This window comes from Eurosta solidaginis, chromosome 2, assembly GCF_040869045.1.
Source record: "Eurosta solidaginis isolate ZX-2024a chromosome 2, ASM4086904v1, whole genome shotgun sequence".
Lineage (NCBI taxonomy): Eukaryota > Metazoa > Arthropoda > Insecta > Diptera > Tephritidae > Eurosta > Eurosta solidaginis.
In genome coordinates, this window is record NC_090320.1 from 164,929,595 (window position 1) to 164,955,644 (window position 26,050).

Below are 26,050 nucleotides of genomic sequence, written 5' to 3' on the forward strand. Positions count from 1 at the left end.
TTTAGAATTTCCGTACTAGAAGTGGCCCATTCTCCGTTCGCTGTGCGAATGCAGCAGGGAGGTATGGGGTTTTTGGAGAGGACCTTTCGTAGGCGATTGGCCTCTGAGACTTCTTCGATGTCATTGGTGAAGTTCTTCCAGGAGTCCCTTTTGCCCTTCTGGATTGACTTCTTGAAAGATCTTAAGGCGTCCTTATAATGGGACCAGATTCCAGTGCGCTTAGCCTCGTTAAACAGTTTTCTACTGTTTTTCTTCTGCTCGGAGATTTCTTTATTCCACCAGTAGGGTTTCTTTTTGTCCCTTTCCCTAATCTCCGGGCAGGCTGCTGTGAAGGCAGCGTTACAAGATTTGGTGATAAGATCTACTGCTTCTTCTATTTTGGACGATGAGTCTAGCTCACCGAGAGAAGCAAATGTTGTGTCTAAAGAAGGCGCTTCTTCAGTTCTTAGCGGTAAGCTCGACCTACCGTGAGAAGCGTTTCTTAGGAGAGTAGAGGATAGGAATTTTTTATAAAGGTTCCAGTCCGCACGTCTCCTATTTCTTAAAGCCACCCTAGGCGGTGTACGCAAAAGCATAGTAAAAGTGATATATATATGATCAGAGTAGGAGGTTTCGTTGGAAACTCCAATTTTTGACAAGGTCAGAGAATGGCCCTGAAACTAGGGTAATATCTAGAACCTCCTTTCTATTTGAGGTGATAAAAGTTGTTTTGTCTCCAGAGTTGCATATACTTAGATTGTTGTTAATAATAGAATCAAAAAGAGACTCACCCCTAGTGTTAATGTCGGTAGAGCCCCAAGCGGTGTGATGTGCATTGGCATCGGCTCCGATTATTATCGGGCACCCTTTACTATGGGCCTCCCGTACCGCTTTGCAGAGCCGGCCCTGTACAGACGTTGGACGATCGTGCGCCAGATAGGCGGACATCAGCCAGAGCGTTCGGTCCTGTAGCTCGAGGCTAATACAAGTAAAGTCTTCGTCGCTAAAAAGAGATAGCAGAATAAATACTAGAGTTTTCTTGATTAGAATACAAGATCTAATTCTACCTGCCACGGGCGGTGTCAGCAGCTGGTAGTCTTTAGAATAGAGCCCACAGACCTTGCTGCCAAAGACCCAAGGCTCACGGACTAGAACGACGTCCTCATCTGTTGCGCTGAGGCGTAAGATTAGGGCAGCCGAGGCTGCCTTAGAATGGTGCAGGTTATCTGAAGTACCTGCGCGCCCGTTAAAGGTCGGCTTCAGCATCGAAGTCCATCCCTGTTGATCCGCAACGTCGGATGCCTCCTCTACGATAGTATCGTCGAATTCGGCATCCGACGGGTCGGATTCCAGCAGAAGCTGCTCGTCCATGCCAGTAAAGAACTGGCCCGCAAACTCAGATACCGAGAGTGTATCGCTCTCGGCATCCGGAATGCTGCGTGCCAGTTCGATATCGGCCCCGTGTTCACTCAAGGTGTTGCATGGGTCCCCGAAATTCGTTGTGGCGGTTGCGGATTCGCCCGAGCCGGTATCCCCACCCACCAGATTTCCGGCCCGGAGGTGGTTTCTTCATCAGGGCCAGGGGCAGCGGATCTACTCGGGTGTTTCCGTCTAACTCCTCGCCCTGAGCTACAGGCTGACCTTCGTCCGGTGCTTCTTCTTTAGTACCATCCCTTCGAATCTTCAACGTGATGGAGTAGAAGCCGTAGCTTAAAACTCCACCACATTCGTCAAGCCAAGGGAGAGAAGCTTCGTTTATGATGAAACCAACATAACGCTGCTTCGCCCTTGTCTCTCCGACCCGGACTACCCTCCAATCACTCGAAGGTAGCCCCTTATTCGATTCTGCGATGATTTCTAAAATCTCGACAGTATCCGCTATGCCGTCTGGGACCCAGGCCCAAGCTCTCGGTCTGTTCGGAATTTCTTCCAAACCGACCGCATCCAAGCTGGCCCCAGGCCACAGCTGTCTTAGCGAAGCTATGGCGAGTTTGTAGAGCTTGCACGAGCGCTCATCGGCGCAGGAAACAAGCTTGACCCTGCCCTGGTGCCAGCCGGCATTACGAATAGTCGGAGCCGGCCCTGGAGTAAGCTAGCTAAATAATTATTCCACCAGGGAGGAGAGGGCGTGTCAATTTGGCTTTTGTTTGAGGTATAGTTAAGTGAGATTCTGTGCGTAAGATCTTTTTTATTGTTGCAGCTTCTCTATTTATGTTATCCGAGGTGGGAAATTTTGAACACATTTCAATGCAGGAGTTCTGAAATTGTGGCCAGTTGGCTTTATCGTAATGAATCTAGGAGGTTTTCGTACTCTGTGTTTCTGATGGTTAGATTTAAGAGTGATAATAATTGGGAAGTGATCGCTCCCGTGAAGATTTTTTAGAATTTTCCACGAACATTTAGGTGCTATATTTGCGCTGCAGATGGAGATATCTATATTGGTGAAAGTCTTGTGGGTGGAGAAGTGAGTCGTGGACCCATCATTCATAACAATAGTTGCAGTTCTGTATAATTATTCAAATAGCCTTTGATATTCCATTGAAGTACTTTAATCGTCATTAAGAAATACAATAAAGTAAATAAGGAGGAATAAGTGAAGTTATATATGTTTAACTGCAATATGTACATAAATATAAAGGTATGTTGATATGTTTGTAAGTTTTTAGTGTAAATGTTTTTGTTATGTTTGTCAGTTGATCGTTAATTGCTTTATCTTAATGCTTAGCCCCCCTTTACACGATTCACCTCTCGCCCTGTAGCCCGCATTCCCGTTGGCGGAGGTGAGTGCAGAGAATTTAAAGCCTCTCGATTCACCTTGAATACCCAGCGGGTAGGCAGACTCAAAGACAAGAGGGGAACCGGATAAAGGGAGGCTAAGGAATATTAGTTTAATCTTCATCGGATGACATTAATGTGGAATCTATGGGAGCTAAAGTTGTTGTGAGAGAATGAGTGTTCATCTCATTTAAGTTGCTCATACCAGTGAAGTCAAATGAATAGTTGTTAGGTATACTATTTAAATAATTTTCTTCGTTTGAGTTGTTGTTTAAAACAGAAGGTTGTAAATCAGAGCCGGCCACACAAATACTAAAACAATTGCATAAGTGTGTGTAAAAATTGAGTGACAACTCCCCACAGAGTGCTAAAAGAAAATGTGGACTGTGAAGTTCGAAATTAAAAAGGACTCTGGTTATTTGATTTCAAGCTAATCCTAACAATATTTACTTATATTCATATAACTAAGAACACGGAGGTCGAGCTAGCCAGATGAAACTTTTTTATAAAAGAAGGTATGGTGTTTCTGCAAGGCAAAATTTACTTAAAAAAATCACTTTCATTAAGAAAGAACTAAAAAACAAAGTAAATGTAAATATAGAAATATATATTTTCAAAACATAAAGTTATTCAATAAAAAAAATTTATAAAAATTAATAAAACTAAGTAAAACGTATAAAAAGTTACTTATATTAAATTGTCAATATTTATTGATAATTAATTAATTATTATTAGTTATTAATATTTAAATTGTCAATATTAATATGTATGTTCAAAAGAACTTAATAATACTAACTAAAACGTATTAAAAGTCACTTTAACATTGCAGCATATTGTTTTTTTATGTGCCCAAAAAGCAGCATGGACTTTTCCTTTCACATTCACTGTAGATTTTAGTGAGTGACAAGCGAAAGCAAACGATCGTGATCGCACATCGTTAGTGTCTGTGTGAAAATACGAACTCAAATTGCACAATGTGCAACTTTTGGCCGGCTCTGTTGTAAATTATTAGGGTACTTGTTGTGTTGATCTTGTGATTGGGTGGATAATGCGTGTGAATTGAGTGATTGTAGGAATAATTGAGTGTTTCTCTTAACTGGTCGGTGGGTTGTGGGATGCAGACATCCTGCATTTCTACTACTGGAGTATAAGTTTGTTCATTACATAGAGTAATGTTTGTGGGTTGGTAGTTATTTAATTTGGTATTTTTTTGGGAGTTTGAGAGAGTAGAAGAGTATGTGACAGAGGATTCGGCTGGAATTGTTATATTTGTTTTCTGTATTTTTACTGCCTCTCGCATGGTACATTTCTGTGTGACTTTTATTTTTAAGATTTCCTTCGCTTGAATAAATTTCTCGCACTTATTGGAGGAGGCAGGGAGATTCAGGGAACAGTTTGCGCAAAAAGTGCTTGAGCAGGGGGATTGGAGGGGTAAGTTACAATTAACGCAAGCTGGCGAGTGCTTGCAATGTTTTGCTGTATGACCGAGCAGTTGACAGCTCTTACAGCGCATGGGGTTGGGGATATATTGCCTCACATGGACATTGCGCCAGGCGATGTCCATCTTTTCTGGGATATGGAAATGGTCAAAAGTTAATAATATGACTCCAGCTGGGAATAGTTTGTCATTGTTGCCTTTCCGTTGGAATTTGCAGACGTCTACAACTCCTTGGGAACTAAGCTCTCTTACAATTTCTTCGTTTGGTACATTGTTGAGGAACGGAGCATAGACTGTGCCTTTGCTGTAGTTAAGGTTTTCGTGATACTTTGCGTTTATACGGCATATGCCACGAAGTTCTTTTAGGGAGATGAACCTTTCCGCGGCGCTGGTGTTATTCACTAGTAACAATATGTTTCCATCACGAAGTTCAGAAAAGGTTTGGAGTTCTTTGCTTCTCTTTTGCAAGAGAAATGTAACAGCGGCTTATTTTTGTCAACAGATTCCAAAACTATGAATTTGGGGATGGGTTTTTTGGGAGACTGAAGTGCAGGGGAATTTAAGATTAGAATGATTGTTGTTGTTTTTTTGTTTTTATTTTTCACTTTTCTTTTTTTTATTGTTGTGCTATCGGATAGCAAAGCAAACCGATTAGCGCCTATAAGGAGAGGCCCGGGGGCCATGGTTTCGCCACTTATTTAGGAATAATACATTTTTTATATGCACTGTGTGTATATAAAGAAAAAAGAAATTAATTATTGAAACACAGAATCCGTCAACGAAGAACTCACGTGGGCTGTGTATTGCAGCACGATTTGCGAGAAGTCAAATAACACCACGAGAGAACGAACCGTTCGCTATCAGAGATAGTCGGAGACTGTGATAACCACTTATAAACCATCTACGAAACCAACGCAGCTAAGCCCTCAGCTGAGTATGTAATGTTCGGTTACACCCGACCTTAGCCTTCCTTACTTGTTTATATTAAAAATGCTTTTAACACCGCCAACTAAATGTAGATAACGACAGCGCTACGAAACTTTGGCACCTCATCTGCTCAGAATATTTGGTAGCTATATTAGCGGCATAGTAACCTCTTTGATACGGATGAGGGACCAATAAAGCACAACATCACCGGCGGTGTCCTTCAGGAATCTGTACTAGAGCCAACACTATGGAATGCGATGTATGACTGTGTGTTACAAATTGACGGCGTGGGAAGAACAAAGGAATGGCTGACGAAGATGGGGCTGGAGATGACTAGCAATAAGACAGAAGTGGTTTTGGGGGCTCAAAGCGGACTGCGGATAAGTTAGTCATAACCATAGGAGATTATCAAATAAATAAAGCCTTTATTGAAATATCGCCTTAATGCGAATAATGCCCAACATCTGCGGCACAGGCGAAGATATCCGTCAGCTATTATCCAACGTAACTAGCTCGATAATATTATATGCATCACCAGTATGGTACGGATCAAAAATGGTCCACCAAAAAGATATTTTAGCAGTATGCTATACTACTGCTATATGAATATCATGGGCTTATCGGACGGTGTCCGAAGACGCGATCCATGTCTTATCCCGGAAAATCCTAGTAGATCTACTCTCAAGTGAAATTGCCAATCTGTATGGCATTGCAATCGGCCGACCATGTGAAGTTTCCAAGAAAATCGCAAGGTCACGAACAATAGCTGGGTAGCAAGAACGGTGGGAATAATCGAGAAAAGGGCGCTGGACCTTCATGCTAGTTCGGAATATATCGGAATGGTACGAACGGAAACATGGCGAGCTAAATACTACCTCACACAGATGTTGAGGGGCACGGTGGTTTCAAGGAATATCTATATATCTATCTATCTGTACACACTGTCCCACCGAATTGGAAACGCAGAATACGTCATGTTTCACTCCCCTCGTTTTCACGGCGAAAGACTCTGTGTACGCAGAGTTTTTGGAGAGGAGCCTTCCATTAGGAATTTAGTCCCTCAAATATGCAGACAAATAGGTTCTTTGACTACTGTGTGCAGGATGGCCTTTCTTGTTATGAGGCAATTGATGCATGCTGAAAGGGAGCGCAGAGAAATACACATGTGAAGCAGTGGCGACTAAATCGCCTTCCCCAGAAGGAACCCCAGAAAGAACATAAACTGTTTGTTCATCATTTAATTTCTCTCCCTAATGGGGAGTACCCTCGCTTCTGGGGACATGAGAAGACTGCCGGCAGCGGTTCAGCGTTTTTTTTGGCAAGCTTCTTCCAGTGAGTGACCTTTAGGCTAGGCTAGCATATCGGGGACGCGTTGCATTCAAGCGGCCGGCCAATCGCTTTGTAAGTGGTAATGAGCATTTCTTTATCTTAACCCCAAGTGCAGCCGGCAAAATATTTGCGGTTGCATGCTTGCCAAATCGGACGTTACCCTCATTTAATTTGATTAACATATCGAAAACTTTAGTGCCTCTAAACAGTATAATAGGCTACCCTTCGTGTTGGATTGATTTCCAGCAACAGAAAAGGCCCGAAGAAGATTCTGCGGACTCAGAAACAGTTAACCCACACATCGTTGTCTGTTGATTTTTTTGATTTTACCTAATATTAATGAACAAATTATTTTGCACTGTCATTTTTGGAACTAGCCTGTTAAAATACATACAAAAAAATACATATATTTTTTTAGTTTCACAGTAAATACAGGTTCAAATCCCGGTCGGAAAATTCTCCGCATATCTTTGCTGTTGCCGATATCGCTTATCAGGATATGCTGCATCATAGGGAACCGCAGCATGTTGTATTCTCAGGTGAAAGCTCTTCCGGTAAATCGACGAATGTCCGTTTACTTATAAAACATTTATGTTATCTTGGGGCTGGTAATCGTGGAGCTACCGGACGGGTTGAAAACGCTATTGACGTAATTCATATGCTAGTAAGTGCTGGAACTCCTATCAACAATGAATCTACCCGGTGTGTATTACAATACTTCCTGACCTTTGGTCAAACAGGAAAGCTGAGTGGTGCAGTTTTTAATACGTACATGTTAGAAAAGCTTCGAGTTTCTACAACAGATATGTAAGATAATTTTGGCTTATCAAAATATTTTTGCTATTCAAATTCAATTGTGTTTATTTTTTCTAGGAATCAACACAACTTTCATATTTTCTACTATTTCTACGATTTTATGAACAGCGAAAATCGATTGAAGGAATACAATTTAAAATGTGATCGCGGATATCGCTACCTTCGCTTACCTGCGGATATTCAACAAACTAAATTGAAGTACCATCGTGATGATCCCATTGGAAACGTTGAATATTATAAACGTTTTGAGAGTGTATTGCAAGATTTAGACTTTAACCACAAGCAACTGGAAACGCTGCGAAAGGTACTTATATGATATTCTAGTCGAACAGTATCGTTAAAATAATTGCAAAATGGGGTATACTGGAAAAAGTGGTATCAAAATCAAATTTCTCGGCAACGATTAAGGCTAGTCTTATCAAACACAAAATGTTTGAAAGGCCAATTTTTTATGGATGTGAAAAAAATGGAAATACTGAAGTGTTTTTGAAAAAAATGATTGTGCATTCTTTTAGACTTTTTTTTATAAAAGAAAAACTAAATGTTTCTTTTGTTAAAAGCAAAGCTTTTATAGATTTTGAGATGCTGAACTGAAATATGTAAAAATGGGGTATGGCTTCTCTACCCCACGTTGCTATAAAAATATGCAGGCTTCGCGTACCTGACCATGGGTAAAACATGAGTTGGCAAGATTGCCTTCTGCTACAGCTAATGACTGTTGTTGTATGATATAATCATATTTGTAACAGGATTCCCTCGCGTAGGTGAGGTTGACAATTGAGTTACAGAAGCTCTGAATCTAAAAAGGTTTGTACTGCGCTCATCAATCCATTGATTCTCAGCTAATTATCGTCCTTGAGGTTCATTGATAGGGATAGGAAATTTGAGGCATTTAAAATTGAAAAGACAAATCTATCGGTATCAATGGAATCCTTGGTTTTAAACTTTTTTGTATGAGTTAATCGGGGATTGTCCGTATTACTTTAAATGTATGAAAACGTTTATTTCAAGCAATTTTTAATTTTATAATTTATTTAATAATATAGGAAAAATTTAAACAACGTGACATCAGGACGGACAAGGCGACAGCTGTTTCGATTATACCTTGTAAATCTCTTCAAAGCCTTTTCTCCCAGGAGTGGGATACGAAGATTAATATATGCAAAAGAAGGCAATTGGGAAAAACTTTACAACAACTAAGGCATGACGTAGCTGAATGCGTTTGTCACCATTTCAACTATCGTAGGAGTGCGGGCTCGAATCCCACTCCCGGGAGAAAAGGCTTTGAAGAGATTTGCAAGGTATAATCGAAACACTTTTCGCCTTGTCCGTCATGATTTCACGTTGTTTAAATTTTTCCCAAATTATTAAATAAATTATAAAATTAAAAATTGCTTGAAATAAATGTTTTCATACATTTAAAGCAATACGGGTAATCCCCGATTAGCTCACACAAACAGACAACATTTGGTTAATTCGTTGTAGTTCTATAAATAGAAAAAAAAACAGCAACAATACCAAGTTTCTCTGAAATCGCCTTACAAACATGCATAACTTCAACACATAATTACATACGAAGTATGTGATGTGTAGAAGATTAATATATGCAAAAAAGGCAATAGGGGAAAACTTTACAACAACTAAGGCATGACGTAGCTGAATGCGTATGTAACCATTTCAACTATCGTAAGAGTGCAGGTTTGAATCCCACTCCCGGGAGAAAAGGCTTTGAAGAGATTTACAAGATATAATCGAAACAGCTGTCGCCTTGTCCGTCCTGATGTCACGTTTTTTTTTAATTTTCCCAAATTATTAAATAAATTATAAAATTAAAAATTACTTGAAATAAATGTTTTCATACCTTTAAAACAATACGGGCAATCTCCGATTAACTCACGCAAACATACAACATTTGGTTAATTCGTTGCAGTTCTATAAATAGAACAAAAACAGCAACAATTCCAAGTTTCTCTGAAACCGCCTTACAAACATGCATAACTTCAACACATAATTGCATACGAAGTATGTGATGTGTAGAAAATTAATATATGCAAAAGAAGGCAATTGGGAAAAACTTTACAACAACTAAGTCATGGCGTAGCTGAATGCGTTTGTAACCATTTCACCTATCGTAGGTGTGAGGGTTCGAATCCCACTCCCGGGAGAAAAGGCTTTGAAGAGATTTACAAGGTATAATCGAAACAGCTGTCGCCTTGTCCGTCCTGATGTCACGTTGTTTAAATTTTTCCCAAATTATTAAATACATTTTAAACTTTTTTGTTTTCGAAATTTTCCGATAAAATGAATTGCTTCAAAGACATTCGTAAAAGTTTTATGATGAAAAGCGTTGTCCCACTACACAAGCGTGGAGAATCGAAATAACGAAGCACAAATAGTATGATATTATGGGCCCTTTTTTAAGGATCAATCGATGAGGAGAAATTTCTGATGGCTAAAAAGAGCTAATAAACTCAATAGGATATGCACAGCTTGGGACTCTTCCACGACTGTGCTAATAGAGTGATAAGTTGTCTTGGTTCTAGTGATATTAACATCCTCATTTCAAGGTTCCTAAAATGACTTTTCTCAAAGCCATTTATAGTTTGTAAAGATAGATTCAATATTTGGAAGAAACATTACGTTAGCTTAATGTGAAAATGTGCTAAATCATTTTTTTAAAAAAATTGCATTTTAATGGAGTTTTAAAACTGAATTCAAAATACATCGATCCCAAGAAAAAAATATTTTAATTTTAAATTTTGACGTGCTGTTTGCAAAGATGTGTAAATTTGCTAAGTCGCCAACTGTTCAGAAGAAATGTGCTAAGTCAACCAGTCAATAATATCAATCTGAATTACTAGTCATTTCTTTGTGCACGCATTTTATTTACTTATTTAATTCATTCAGTCTAAAAGTACATGCTTTGTTTTTGTTGTTGTATTAACGTTAAAGCCACTCGCCGAAGGCTGTGGGCCGATGTTGATGGTCTCTTGCCGCACATAGATCCGATACGTTCCGGTAACAAAGCATTATTAAGGTACTAGTCCGACCATCTCGGGAACGATTTATGTGACCACATTAAACTTTCTAGGCTATCCCGTCCTCCCCACCACGTAGTTCCATGAGGACCTTGGTGTCGCCAGAGCCTCGGCTGTCAATGAAACATAATTGGCCACGGGTAGGTGAGGTTGGCAATTGGGTTGGAGAAGCTATATATTGCGCTAGGAACCCCTTGAGAGGGTTGCCTACACAACCCCTTGAAATTGGATTCACCAAATTGAGACATGCCTTTGGTGTTTGATAAATGCTTTGCGCTGACCATACTCTACTTCAATTCCTACATGTCGATAACTACATGCTTTGTTACAGACTAGTTAAAAATAGAAAACAATTCAAGCTTAAACTTATATAAGCTGTTATTAACATTAAGAACACTACTGAATCGATTTGCTAGATGTATGTATAGTCCTAGTTATAGGTTCATTCATAGCATAATTCGTTTTATTAGTTATTTAGATAAATAATATATTATGCCGAAGATCACGCATTGGAATATATGGAATGAACAAATTAGATAAATCAGAGCAATTCGTGCTAGCGTTTATTACATTATAGGAAAGTATGAGTGAGATTCAACTTTTTCTGTCATGCAAAGCCGAAGACCAAGCAATTTGTACCTGCTGGTACATGATGGGAGGCCGTCTAGCCAGTGAAGCATACGTAAAGCAATTTTTGTAAACTATTTTGAACTCTCTCAATTTTATAGGAGTTATATTCATAGAAAGGATTCCATATTATTGAGCAATATTCAAGACGACTTCTGACCAAGGATATATAAAGTGCCTTCAACGTCATTGGCTCCTTAAAGTCACTGGTGTTACGTCCACTGAACCCAACCATCGCAAACAATTTTGAAACGACGAAGTCAATGGTACTAGAAAAAGAGAGTTTGGAGTTAAAAATTATACTCAAGTCTTTACTCTCTTGACAACGATTAAGAGATTTAGTATTTAGTTTGTATATAAAGTATGTGGCAGTTGTCTTTTTAGAATATGACACAACACAGCATTTGTTTGAATTTAAATATAAATTATTGTCTGCGCACCATCTGGCAAAAGAGTCCAGGGGGCCTACTCTGTATTGCGATGCGAAAGAAAAAATACGCGAAATCGCAAAATCGGTACTCTGTATCTTGACATTCGCATGTATATTTTGACTTTCGCATTCACATTTTGCCCATTCGCAATTTTTCTCCCTTTTCGCATTGCCGGCACTCTGTAAAGCGAAAGCGAATGTCAAACAGCATTCATTTTCGCATTTTTCTTGCTACAAGTAATAGGCATTCGCATTGTTCAAATATGTAAGTATTAATTAATGATTTTATAAATAGATATCTTTATATTCATTTAAAAATATATAGGACAACTCAAAAAACAAAACAAACACAAAAGCAACAATTTGTAATCCTAGTGGACTTAAAATACATAAATAAATAACAATTAAAACGAAACCACTTTTTTATAAAGCATTTCTATTTGAAATCATGTCATTTTTTATTTGTTCTCTGATACAACTAGCAATATTTCCCATTCTATGGTTTTCCACGTTTTCTGTATTTATCACGTTCACTTCTTGCAGTTCAATTTCTGAACTGGGAGGATTTCTTCATTTAAATCAATCCTTTCTTCATTTAAATCGTTCCATAATGCTACAGAATCCTTTTTTTTATTTGTTCAACAAAAATTAATCGTTTGCCGAAATTGTAATCGCCTTGTTTCTTTTGTTCTCCTTCTTTGAGTTTGGTCAGTGATGCATACTCAAGCAAAAAATTTGCGAAAAATAAAAAAGCGACATTGTTAGCGATGCGATAGCGCTACAGAGTTCCAATTACCTTTCGCATCGCAATTTATTTTCGCATCGCACTGCCTTTCGCATCGCAATACAGAGTAGGCCCCCAGATCAGAACCGTTAGAAATAGTTTGACAAATCTATTAAAAGGGCTAAGTTAGGAGAAAAAGTTTGTATTGAGTGTGGAAATTGTGCTAAGTCATAAAATAGCTGCTGGGTTGGCATACATGATTTTTATTTATCTTTTTCAAATCTTTTACACTCAAAAGCATTGCAATTAAGGTATCCTCATTCACAGTTTTGAAAAAAGAAGGTTATTTCAAAAGTTATTCATTTTTTTTTTTGTCTCCTGTAAAATTCGTAAAAGTTGACTTAGCACATTTTCACATTAAGCTAACGATTAGCTATTAAAGGTTCAGGTGATGTCATAATTTTTCAAAAACTTGCATGAAGTTGTTTAGCAAAAGCTGCTGCTGAAGTGTTTCCGCCAAAATGCCCTCTCGTATTTCTAAAGAGAGTAAATGTTTGTACGTAAAGCCGTCTATAGACGAAGAAGCACGTATTTACTTCAACTGCGGCTGTTCCACCAAGTAACAGGAAAGCACCACCTTTGGGATGATCATTACACTTTAAATCTTAAGGGTTCGGTCTAAAACTTGCAGCGACTGTTTATGAGTTATGGTGCACACATCGCAGACCCTCACTTTGGCCTGACCGTTTGGTTATGTTGCACATCGCTGTATCAGATATTTGCAGACAGTGGTCATTTAAATGCGGAGTTGTACGGCCCCCACACAAAGGGTATCCGCAGTATCTGAGAAAGAAACTGCCATAGTGATTTCTCTTTTTGCTCTTACATCAATCAATTAATATCAAATTAAACAGAAATGTTTTCTCCGGTTCCTCCAGGCGTATCCAAAATACCAACCCTAAAGATAACATAAAAGAATACTAAAGGAATAACAGCCAAACCCAACTCTGCAATCAATCCTTACGTGTTGAAATAACCTAAGTTTTTACGGCAGCCATAGTCCTGAAAGTCCCATTTGTCTTGTTTTTTTTTTTTTTTTGTTTCAATTCCCTATATTACTGGTGCTGTTAGGACTTAACGTCATATAGCCCCTTACCAATTTTCATTATTCCATTTGTATGGGAGGTGCCACACCCCTTGATTGATCCAATTTAACTATTTACTGGACTTCAATGTTCTTGCATGAATACTTCCAGAGTTATGCTGTATCAAAAATTCCAATGGTAGGTGCCACTCCCTTTTTATACATTTCATGAAAATGAAATGGTATATTAATTTCGTCACGAATTCGAAAATTGTAAATCCTTAAAGGAATATAGATAGACCCACCATTAAGTATACCGAAATAATCAGAATGAAGTGCTGAGTTGATTTAGCCATGTCCGTCTGTCTGTTTGTATGCAAACTAGATAAGAAACATTTCGTAATTACTGCCCTATTTTATGGTATGGTATTATTGAAATACGTTATTCGTAGTCATAGTTTTTACATCCAGACAACACAAAGTACCTACCTAATTTTTATTTATATTTATCTTAAAAATCGTTTAGGTATGTACATATGTTCACTATATATTTCTTATCTTATACATCCCATTATTTGGAGATTACGAACGGGGTAAGATTATTGTTCAGCCCCCATTCGTGAAAGGTATGAAGTCTTCGGCACAGCTGAAGACAGTCCCGTCCTTACTTGTTTTATATAGAAGTTATGTTTAGCCTATGACATCTTTGCAAGGTTTCTAGTGGGTCATTCAAATTTAGTTGTGATGGACCGATCCGTTTAGGGCACAACCCGATTTATACCCACATACAAACATTCATAATTTTAATTTTATATATATATAGATAGAAGATGTGGCTAGACTGAAGTTAACAAAAAATTTTAACGTCGGAAGATTACTAAACATCCAAAAGGAATAACAGCCAAACAAATCTGTAGTCAAACTTTAGCTATTATAATAACCTAAATTTGCACGCAGCCATAGTTCTGAAAAATCCCCTATTTAGGGATGGTGCCACGCCCCCTTTCCCTCAATTCCACTTTTACTGGAGGTGTTTGGACTTAATCCCCTATAGCTCCTTACCAATTTCCATTATCCTACCATTACTACATCCAGAGATATGCAGTATGATAAATTCCATTTATATGGGAAGTGCCACGCCTCCTTCTCCCACACTCCACATTTTCTTGGGGTTGTTAGGGATTGATCTCACATACCTCCTTACTGAATTTCAATATTCTAGCATGAATACCTTCAGAGTTATGTAGTACCAAATATTCATTTTGCATGGTAGGTGCCACGCCCCTTTTATATATCGATATTATTTTTAGCCTATGACCATCCTTGTCAGGGTTCTAGTGGGTTGTGCAAATTAGCTTGTGATCGGTTGATCCGTTTAGGATGCAACTCGATCTATACCTACATACATAATTTGAATCTTATATATATAGATTTTTTATATCGTTACAAATTACCTATTATATCTGAGGAACTTTCAAATACTGTCTTAAAGTTCACATAGTTTCCAATATGAAGAAAAGGCAAATGCAGTTAAAAGTTTCCAAAATTAGTGTTGAAAAACGTGTTGGAAAGCGCATTTTTGCTATTTTTTAGCTAATTTAAAATAAAAACAAGTAAGGAAGGTTAAGTTCGGGTGTAACCGAACATTACATACTCAGTTGAGAGCTATGGTGACAACATAAGGGAAAATAACCATGTAGGAAAATGAACCGAGGGAAACCGTGGAATGTGTTTGTATGACATGTGTATCAAATGAATGACATTAAAGAGTATTTTATGAGGGAGTGGGCCATAGTTCTATAGGTGGACGCCATTTAGGGATATCGCCATAAAGGTGGATCAGGGTTGACTCTAGAATTTGTTTGTACAATATGGGTATCAAACGAATGGTGTTAATGAGTATTTTAAAAGGGAGTGGGCCTTAGTTCTATAGGTGGACGCCGTGTCGAAATATCGCCATAAATGTGGACCAGGGGTGACTCTAGAATGTGTTTGTACGATATGGGTATCAAATTAAAGGTATTAATGAGGGTTTTAAAAGGGAGTGGTGGTTGTTGTATAGGTGGTCGGCTTTTCGAGATATCGCCATAAAGGTGGACCAGGGGTGGCCCTAGAATTTGTTTGTACAATATGGGTATCAAAAGAAAGGTGTTAATGAGTATTTTAAAAGGGAGTAAGCCTTAGTTCCATAGGTGGACGCCGTTTCGAGATACCGCCATAAAGGTGGACCAGGGGTGACCCTAGAATTTGTTTGTACAATATGGGTATCAAAATAAAGGTGTTAATGAGTATTTTAAAAGGCAGTAATCCTTAGTTCCATAGGTGGACGCCGTTTCGAGATATCGCCATAAAGGTGGACCAGGGGTGACCCTAGAATTTGTTTGTACAATATGGTTATCAAAAGAAAGGTGTTAATGAGTATTTTAAAAGGGAGTAATCCTTAGTTCCATAGGTGGACGCCGTTTCGAGATATCGCCATAAAGGTGGACCAGGGGTGACCCTAGAATTTGTTTGTACAATATGGGTATCAAAATAAAGGTGTTAATGAGTATTTTAAAAGGCAGTAATCCTTAGTTCCATAGGTGGACGCCGTTTCGAGATATCGCCATAAAGGTGGACCAGGGGTGACCCTAGAATTTGTTTGTACAATATGGGCATCAAACGAAAGGTGTTAATGAGTATTTTAAAAGGGAGTGGGCCTTAGTTCTATAGGTGGACGCCGTTTCGAAATATCGCCTTAAAGGTGGACCAGGGGTGACTCTAGAATGTGTTTGTATGATATGGGTATCAAATTGAAGGTATTAATTAGGGTTTTAAAAGGGAGTGGTGGTTGCTGTATAGGTGGTCGCATTTTCGAGATATCGCCATAAAGGTGGACCAGGGGTGACCCTAGAATTTGTTTGTACAATATGGGTACCAAAAGAAAGGTGTTAATGAGTATTTTAAAAGGGAGTAATCCTTATTTCCATAGGTGGACGCCGTTTCGTGATATCGCCATAAAGGTGGAGCAGGGGTGACCCTAGAATTTGTTTGTACAATATGGGTATCAAAAGAAAGGTGTTAATGAGTGTTTTAAAAGCGAGTAATCCTTAGTTCCATAGGTGGACGCCGTTTCGAGATACCGCCGTAAAGGTGGACCAGGGGTGACTCTAGAATTCGTTTGTGCAATATGGGTATCAAACGAAAGGTGTAATTGAGTATTTTAAAAGGGAGGGGGCCTTAGTTCTATAGGTGTTCGCCTTTTCGAGATATCGCCATAAAGGTGGACCAGGGGTGACTCTAGACTTTGTTTGTACGATATGGGTATCAAATGAAAGGTGTTAATGAGTATTTTTAAAAGGGAGTGGGCCTTCGTTCTATAGGTGTTCGCCTTTTCGAGATATCGCCATAAAGGTGGACCAGGGGTGACTCTAGAATGTGTTTGTACGATATGGGTATCAAATTAAAGGTATTAATGAGAGTTTTAAAAGGGAGTGGTGGTAGTTGTATATGTGAAGGCGTTTTCCAGATATCGACCAAAATGTGGACCAGGGTGACCCAGAATATCATCTGTTGGATACAGCTCATTTATTTATATATGTAATACCTGCCACGATTTTAAGGGTTTTTTTATTTCGCCCTACAGAACTTTTTCATTTTCTTCTACTTAATATGGTAGGTGTCACAACCATTTTATAAAGTTTTTTCTAAAGTTATATTTCGCGTCAATAAACCAATCCAATTACCTCACCATGTTTCATCCCTTTTTTCGTATTTGGTATAGAATTATGGCATTTTTTTTAATTTTTCGTAATTTTCGATATCGAAAAAGTGGGCGTGGTCATTGTCGGATTTCTTTCATTTTTCATACCAAGATAAAGTGAGTTCAAGTAAGTACGTGAACTAAGTTCATTAAAGATATGTCGATTTTTGCGCAAGTTATCGTGTTAACGGCCATGCGGAAGGACAGACGAACGACTGTGTATAAAAACTGGGTGTGGCATCAACCGATTTCGCCCGTTTTCATAGAATCTATGCCCCTACCAAATTTCAAAAGGATTGGTTAATTTTTGTTCGACTGATGGCGTTAAAAGTATCCTAGACAAATTAAATGAAAAAGGGCCGAGCCACGCCCATTTTGAAATTTTCTTTTATTTTTGTATTTTGTTGCACCATATCATTACTGGAGTTGAATGTTGACATAATTTACTTATATACTGTGAAGATATTAAATTTTTTGTTAAAATTTTACTTAAAAATTTTTTTTTTTTTTAAAGTGGGCGTGGTCCTTCTCCGATTTTGCTAATTTTTATTAGGCGTACATATAGTAATAGGAGTAACGTCCCTGCCAAATTTCATCATGATATCTTCAACGACTGACAAATTACAGCTTGCAAAACTTCTAAATTACCTTCTTTTAAAAGTGGGCGGTGTCACGCGCATTGTCCAAAATTTTACTAGTTTTCTATTCTGCGTCATAAATTCAACTCATCCACGAAGTTTCGTAGCTTTATCTGTCTTTGGTAATGAATTATCGCACTTTTTCTGTTTTTCGAAATTTTCGATATCGAAAAAGTGGGCGTGGTTATAGTCCGATATCGTTCATTTTAAATAGCGATCTGAGATGAGTGCTCAGGAACCTACATACCAAATTTCATCAAGATACCTCAAAATTTACTCAAGTTATCGTGTTAACGGACGGACGGACGGACGGACGGACGGACATGGCTCAATCAAATTTTTTTTCGATCCTGATTATTTTGATATATGGAAGTCTATATCTATCTCGATTCCTTTATATATGTACAACCAACCGTTATCCAATCAAACTTAATATACTCTGTGAGCTCTGCTCAACTGAGTATAACAAGTAAGGAAGGCTAAGTTCGGGTGTAACCGAACATAACATACTCAGCTGAGAGCTTAGTTGCGTTGGTTTCGTAGATGGTTTATAAGTGAGTTTTAATTCCATATCACATACGTTTGGGAAGTATCGACCAAATTGTAGACCAAGGTTGACATTTTTTGGGACGATTTTCCTTCATTCTTTGTCAAATAAATGAAAATCCGCATGTAGGAAAATGAACCTAGGGTAACCCTGAAATATGTTTGTATGACATGGGTATCAAATGAAAGGTGTTAATGAGTATTTTAAAAGGGAGTGGGCCTTAGTTCTGTAGGTGGACGCCTTTTCGAAATATCGTCATAAAGGTGGACCAGGAGTGTGTTTGTACGATATGGGTATCAAATTAAATGTGTTATTAAAGGTTTTAAAAGGGAGTGGCCCTTAGTTGTATATGTGAAGGCGTTTCCGAGATATCGACCAAAATGTAGACCAGGGTGACCGAGAACATCATCTGTCGAGTACCGCTAATTTACTTATATATGTAATACCACAAACAGTATTCCTGCCATGATTCCAAGGGCTTTTGATTTCACCCTGCAGAAAGTTTTCATTTTTTCTACTTAATATGGTAGGTGGCACACCAATTTTACAAGGATTTTTCTATAGTTATATTTTGCGTCAAAAAACCAATCCAATCACCATGTTTCATGCCGTTTTTCGTATTTGGTATAGAGCTATGGCATTTTTTGCATTTTTAAAAATTTCCGATATCGAAAACGTGGGCGTGGTCATAGTCGGATTTTGTCCATTTTTAATACCAAGATAAAGTGAGTACAGATAGGTACGTGAACTAAGCTTAGTAAGGATATATCGATTTTTGCTCAAGCTATCGTGTTAACGGCCGAGCGGATGGACAGACTGTCCACTGTGTGCTTACGATTTCTCGAACTTGGTCGAGAAGAGATTTCTCGCGAGTACCGCCTTCTCGCGAGATTCTCGAATCTCGAATTACTCGCTAGCTTCTCGACTTTCAATTCTCGCGAGATTCTCGAATCTCGAAATACTCGTAAGGCTCGCAAGCTTCTCAAAATTCAAATTAATCGATTCATTGGTTGTTTTATATAAAGCTTGGGATTTTTTGTGGAGGGCAAGCGAAAATTTCGACAAAACCACAACTAAAAAACACCGAAATGTATAGAATACTGGCAATGCAGTGACCGAATTGAAAGTCGAGAAGCTCGCGATTATTACGAGTATTTCGAGATTCGAGAATCTCGCGAGAATGGAAATCCGAGAAGCTCGCGAGTATTACGAGTATTTCGAGACTCGAAAATCTTGCGAGAAGCAGTGTTCTCCATGTCTCGTTAAAAAAATAAAATATTGTGAACAAAATTACACGTATAATAAATATCTTTTGAGTTAAATGTCATTGGAAAGCAATATAACAAAAACAAATTCACAATTAAAAAAAAAAAAAAAAACAAGTATATAAATACTGCCCGATTACTTCGAGACGCGAGAATGTCGCGAGAAGTCGAGTTCTCGATTTCTCGGGTTTCGAAAATCTCGCTTGTGTTCAGAAGAGATCGTAAGCTCTAATAAAAACTGGGCGCGGCTTCAACCGATTTCCCCCTTGTTCACAGAAAACAGTTACCGCCATAGAAGCTATGCCTTTACCAAATTTCACAAGGATTGGTAAATTTTTGCTCGATTTATGGCAGTAAAAGTATTCTAGACAAATTAAATGAAAAAGGGCGGAGCCACGCCCATTGTGAAATTTTCTTTTATTTTTGTAGTTTGTTGCACCATATCATTACTGGGGTTCAATGTTAACATAATATACTTATACTAACAGACCCGGCAGACGTTTTTCTGCCCTAAATTTGGCCTATCTGCATACATTTTAATAAGCTTTTTCCGTCTAACTCTGCCCTACCCCTCTACACTTTTTCCTAATATTTTTATTCACTCCTCCCTCCGTGTTTTTCCCTTCATCTCCATCTTCGTCTCATTCTTTATCTTTCTCAGTCTCCTTCTCTATTTTCTTTTCTCTCAAGTTTTTCTCCTTCTTCTTCATCTCTTATTGCCAGTCCCAGAGGGTGGTATGTATTTTGTTGCAGTCCCATTCCGAGTCTCAGTCCCAGTCCCACTCCGAGTCTCAGTCTCAGTCCCAGTCCTAGTCCTAATCCCAGTCCCAGTCGTCTCTGGTATACTTCCAGGAAAAAAGGATCGTAAATACTAATATAGGCAAATTTATATACGAAATTTCAGGCAAATCGAATAGGACGTATGTAAATAGGTATGTGGGTATTATTAATTCTTGTCTTTATTTCGGCTTCGTATGCATATTTATCAGTTTTGCCAGGTTGAAGCGACTAAATCGAATATCACAATGAACTTTAGAGCTCTCAGCAACAGCTTTCATTTGATATCCATAATACACACACATTTTAGGAGTATCCGGATCCATGCTTTTGCCTATATCTCGAGGCCCTAGTCACTCAGCAGTGTAAAACTTACTTTGTGTTATAGCACACATCAACAGCTTCAATTTGATACTTATAATGTAAAAACACATTCTACGTGTATCCGGGTCCACGCTTTGGGCTATATCTCGAGACCTTAGCCTCCCAGTTGTATGCAAATTATCCTTTACTATAGCACTCATTAACAGTTTTCTTTTGATATCCATATTGTATAAACACATTCTAGGGGTACCCGGCTCCACGTTTTGGGCTATATGTCGAAACTCTAGCCTCCCAGTTGTATGGCAATTGTTGTATGTACTATAGCCCTCATCAACAGCTTTCATTTGATATCCGTATTGTATAACTCATTCTAGGGAACCCGGTGTAGGGTTATTATTATTTTTATTTAACTTTGTATTTTAGTTACTTTGAACTTTGTAATTTTTAAAATGTATTATCAATATTTTAAGTTTCAATATTGATTTTTGAATTTTTAAAAAATTTTCATTATTGTGAAAAATAAAAAATATACGCATACATTTAGGCGTATTAATAAAATATAATTTAAAGTTTAAAACGTTGTTTCAATAACTACATTGGCGATCAGCCAGACTTTTAAATAGCTCACGAACGTTAATAGCGCGTAATCGCGTAAAATTTTACAATCGTTTTTCATCAAATGAAGTTGCAGAATTTGAGCTAGTTTCTCGTCATACTTTTTTAGTGTTTTAACCTAAAAGTGAAGTACAATTGAAATATTCAACATTGAGTTGCGAAAATTTAAAAGAACATTCACGAACCTATCTGAGGACTGGAAGCAAAGAAATAATAAGCGCATAGAATATCTAACTTTTGGTGTATTTTAACCGTAGTTCTGAAGTTTGATATGTTCTTTCTTCTAAAATTTATGAAACACATGCGAACAACATTAAATTTAGCTAACTGCAACAGTAATTGTATATCAAAAATCAATATAAAACTCCACTAGTGCTATAAATAAAATTCGCTTCGTCAAACGTAATAGGTGCCACACGCAGTATTCGTAAACGCCATTACGATCAAGATCACCCCCGGTCCAATAATATTAACACCGATATTGATCAAGATCCAGACGACTAATTAAATATAAGCGCTAGCAACGAGCAACAATTTAAAGCACAAAAATCATCATCAGCTGCTTAATCTTCTTACGCTCCTCCACAGAAGAATCAAATGCCAATGCATTATTCAATAGTATAGGACAACCAAAAGCCATTGCATAAGTATCAGTTACGGCAACAAACTAAATATTCGCAAGTATTTGAATAAAAATATCACCTTTTATGTATGTATACTAAAATATAGATATATTTTTATTATTATTATTGTAAACTCTCTTTTCATAGAATTACTAGTTAATTTTACTGTTTTGTTAGTGAACTCTCTTTTCATTTAATTCAATAATGTTTCGTTCACCACAACATAATACACAAACATCTACACTTTCTAATAATCTAAATGATTCATTTATAAATACACCAAATGACACTTTACAACAAAATATTAAAAATCAGTATGATAATTACAATCAAAACGAAATTTCAGCAACATCAGTCAAACTTCTACAATTTTGGACTAGTTGTCCAGAAGCGTGGTTTATACACGCTGAAACACAGTTTAGCACCAAAAATATAACTCAAGAAAATACCAAATACGAACATATTATAACAGCACTTCCACAAGACGTAATAGTAACAATTTTAGATTTTATCCAAAACCCTCCCCTCACTAACAAGTTTAATGAACTCAAAAAAGTTTTAATAGAACGACATTCTCTTAGTGAAAATTCAAAGCTTGATAAAATCTTAAGTGATCGCAAGCCGTCTGAATTTTATCGGCCATTAATGTTGTTAGCTGGTTCAAATTTTAGTGAAAATATTTTAAAGAGAATTTTGTTGAGAAAACTTCCCAAAAATTTAAATGCAATTTTGGCTAGCTCAAGTTCTAATAATATTAATGAATTAGTAAAATTAGCGGATAACATTTTTGAAGTTATGAATAAAAAAGAAGTTTTCTCAGTAAATACAATATCAGATACAAAAGCTCAAAATTCAGTTATTGAAAATCTAGTTAAAACCACTTCTTTAATGTGTGAAAGTTGTCAGAAACTTTCTTTGGAGTTAGCAGAAATTAAAACAGAAGTGTATAGGAATAAATCTGGGTCGCGTATTAATTCTAGGAATAATTTTAGAAATTATTTTAGGCATCGTTCTAACTCGCGTAATAATCCAAATTGGTTGTGTAGATTTCACAACAAATTTGGAAATAATGCCAGAAGTTGTGAACAAGCTCGTTCTTATAACAAAAACAAAGATTCAACAAACTAAATTCTTCCGTTGTTGCAGCGACGAACAACGGAAATTTAGAATTTTCGACGCGTCGCTTATTTATTTTTGATAGAGAAAACAAACAAAATTTTTTAATTGATAGAGGAGCAGAAATTTCGGTATTACCCGCGTCTAAATTTCCTCATACGAAACGTTCAGACATAATTCTCACTGCAGCTAATGGCTCAACAATTGCTACTTACGGGAAAAGGCTTTTAAACGTAAATTTAGGTTTAAGACGTGAATTTCCCTTTACATTTTTGATTGCGGATATAGCCAAGCCAATAATTGGCGCTGATTTTCTTTGTAAATATGGTCTTCTTATAGACATTAAACATAAACGTTTGATAGATCCATTAACCAATCTCTCCATTAATACAGTATCCTACTTTTGTGATATTCCATTACCTAAATTATTTGTGGTTGACAATAAATTTACAAAATTATTAAAAGAGTTTCCGTCACTTATTTCAGAGCCAGATTATACTAAACCTGTTAAACATACAACAGTACATCGACTTGTAACAGAAGGTAGTCTTCCATTTTCTAAGCCCAGGCGCTTAGATCCGGTAAAATACAAAGTCGCGAAAACGGAGTTTGATTTCTTAGTGAAAACAGGCATTTGTTGGCCTTCAAATTCTTCAGTAGCATCACCACTTCACCTTTTACCTAAAAAAGAGTTGAATGATTGGCGTCCATGTGGTGATTTTAGAAGATTGAATATTGTAACTGTTCCCGATCGTTATCCCTTACCGCACATTCAGGATTTTAATATGAACCTTCATAATAAAAATATATTTTCAAAATTAGATTTAGTTAGGGCATATCACCAAATTCCTATGGCTGAAGAAGATATTTATAAAACTGCTATTACAACTCCTTTCGGTATGTTTGAATTCATGAGAATGCCTTTCGGACTTAGAAATTCTTCACAAACCTTTCAAAGATTTATAAATGATGTAGTAGGTGACTTAGATTTTGTATATGCTTACATTGACGACTTACTTATTGCAAGTAAATACGAAGAACAACATTTAAAAGATTTACGTATCCTTTTTCAACGCCTTACAGAGTACGGTTTAAACATTAAACCAAGTAAATGTACTTTTGGTGTAACGAATATAGATTTTTAGGACATAACATTTCTGGAACAAGTATTCGACCTTCCTATGAAAAGGTATCAGCTATTCGCAATTTCGAACGTCCAAAATCAGTTAAGCAGGCACAGAAATTTATTGGTATGGTAAATTATTATCATAGATACATTCCAAAACTAGCAAAATTTACAAAAAAAAATTATGATATAATTAACAAAGTAAATAAGAAACGTGACAAAACTTTGGTATGGGATGAGAATTCGAATGAAGCTTTTGAATGCATTATAGATAAATTTGCATCTACGATATTGTTAAATCATTTTAACAAAGATGCTAAATTATCTTTAACAGCAGATGCATCTAACACAGCGATTGGGGGCGTTATACAACAAAATTACAATAATAAAATTGAGCCCATTGCATTCTTTTCTAAAAAACTTTCTCCAACTGAAATTAAGTATAGTGCTTTTGATAGGGAATTATTGGCGATTTATTTAAATATAAAACATTTTATATATCTTTTGGAAGGACGACAATTTACAGTTTATACGGACCATAAACCATTGACTACTGCTTTAAATTCAAAAACAGAACGAAGTCCTAAACAAACGAGACACTTGGAATTTATAGCACAATTTACTGATGACATACAATACCTTAAAGGAGAATCCAATGTTGTAGCAGATACGCTATCTAGAGCTTTTGAGGTTAATGCAATATATAATACACAACTGAATTTTAAAATTTTACAAACTGAACAACAAAAATATGATGACTTAAATCAACTTGTATCTGATTCTCAATATCTAAATTTAAAACTAATGAGTATTTCCAATTTAAATTTTAATATTTGGTGTGAAATAAGGAGAAACTCTTAGGCCATTTGTACCAAGTAATTTGTGAAAGAGAGTATTTGATATTGTAACGAATTTACTTGCAAATCCTCTTATTTGCAATCCTCTGCTAAGTTCGAATCTTTAAACTGTTGAATAAATAACTCCAATATTGAATGATGGAAAAATGGCCTTTATTAAGTACTTCACAATAACACTTATACTTTGCTACTCGCTGGCTTAATAACCAAACTGATTAATAACTCAAATGAAACTCTACTATTGGCCGCCAGATCGCGGGCTTAATCAAACTGATTGATAGCTCAACTCAAACTGAATTACTTCTTACTCGCCTGCCCCGCTTTTATAGTTTACGCTGCATACTTCTAGGCTCTTCCATTTCCAGAACTTACCAACTATATTCGTGTGTGTATAGTTCTCATATAGTTTCTAATTGTTTACAATTGTCTACTTTTTAGCGCTTCTCAGATGTACATATGTGAGTTTGTGGTTTACAGTCTCCCGCACACACATAAGCGTATAAGTAAATTCATCTGTGTGTGACATCTCATCTCTCGCTGCCTTGTATGTGAATGTTGCTCGTCGGAATGTGTACATATGTGTAGACGCAATTATTGATTCGTTTATGTAGATACATAATGATTAAATATTGATGTGAATTCACGTCACTGCTTAGCATCGGCCTGGATATGGCAGCACTCCTTAGTTTTGCTAATATTCGTAACAATATTTTACATGGAATAGCACATTCGGGTACAAGAGCTACACGACGGCTCATAGTTAAAAAATATTATTGGCCTAATATGAATAAGGATATTAATATTTGGTCAAAAGGGTGTCTTTATTGTCAAAAGTCTAAAGTTTATCGTCATACAAAATCCCCTGTTGTCAAAATTCAAATTCCCAAGAATAGATTTGAACACATCCATTTAGATATAGTTGGACCATTACCTATTTCAAAAGGACATCGCTATATTTTAACGATTATTGAAAGATTTACCCGTTGGCCTGAGGTATATGCATTAAAAGATATTTCAGCAACTACAATTACAAATAAGTTTTTTAGAGAATATATTTCTCGGTTTGGAGTTCCGTTAAAGATAACAACTGATCAAGGTAGCCAATTTATATCGAAATTGTTTTCAGAGTTAACTAAATTACTTGGTAGTCACCAAATTACAACATCCGCATATCACCCTCAAGGAAATGGTATGGTTGAAAGATTTCATAACTAAAGACTACTATAATAGCTAGAGAGGACACAAATAATTGG

General features: G+C 37.0%; 1 protein-coding gene across 4 annotated transcripts in view; it reads left to right on the top strand.

The window, feature by feature from the left end:
* The window catches only part of ninaC (STKc_myosinIII_N_like and MYSc_Myo21 domain-containing protein ninaC), a 2,219,740-nt gene that overhangs the window by 548,110 nt on the left and 1,645,580 nt on the right, over window positions 1-26,050 (top strand). For 3 of the 4 annotated variants that reach the window (XM_067766366.1, XM_067766367.1, XM_067766368.1), the window contains exons 6-7: window positions 6,867-7,255; window positions 7,322-7,568. The exons of the other annotated variant lie outside the window; for it this stretch is intronic. In XM_067766366.1, the coding sequence (XP_067622467.1) occupies window positions 6,867-7,255; window positions 7,322-7,568 (636 nt within the window). The remainder of the gene's footprint in view (window positions 1-6,866; window positions 7,256-7,321; window positions 7,569-26,050) is intronic. 4 annotated transcript variants of the gene reach the window in all.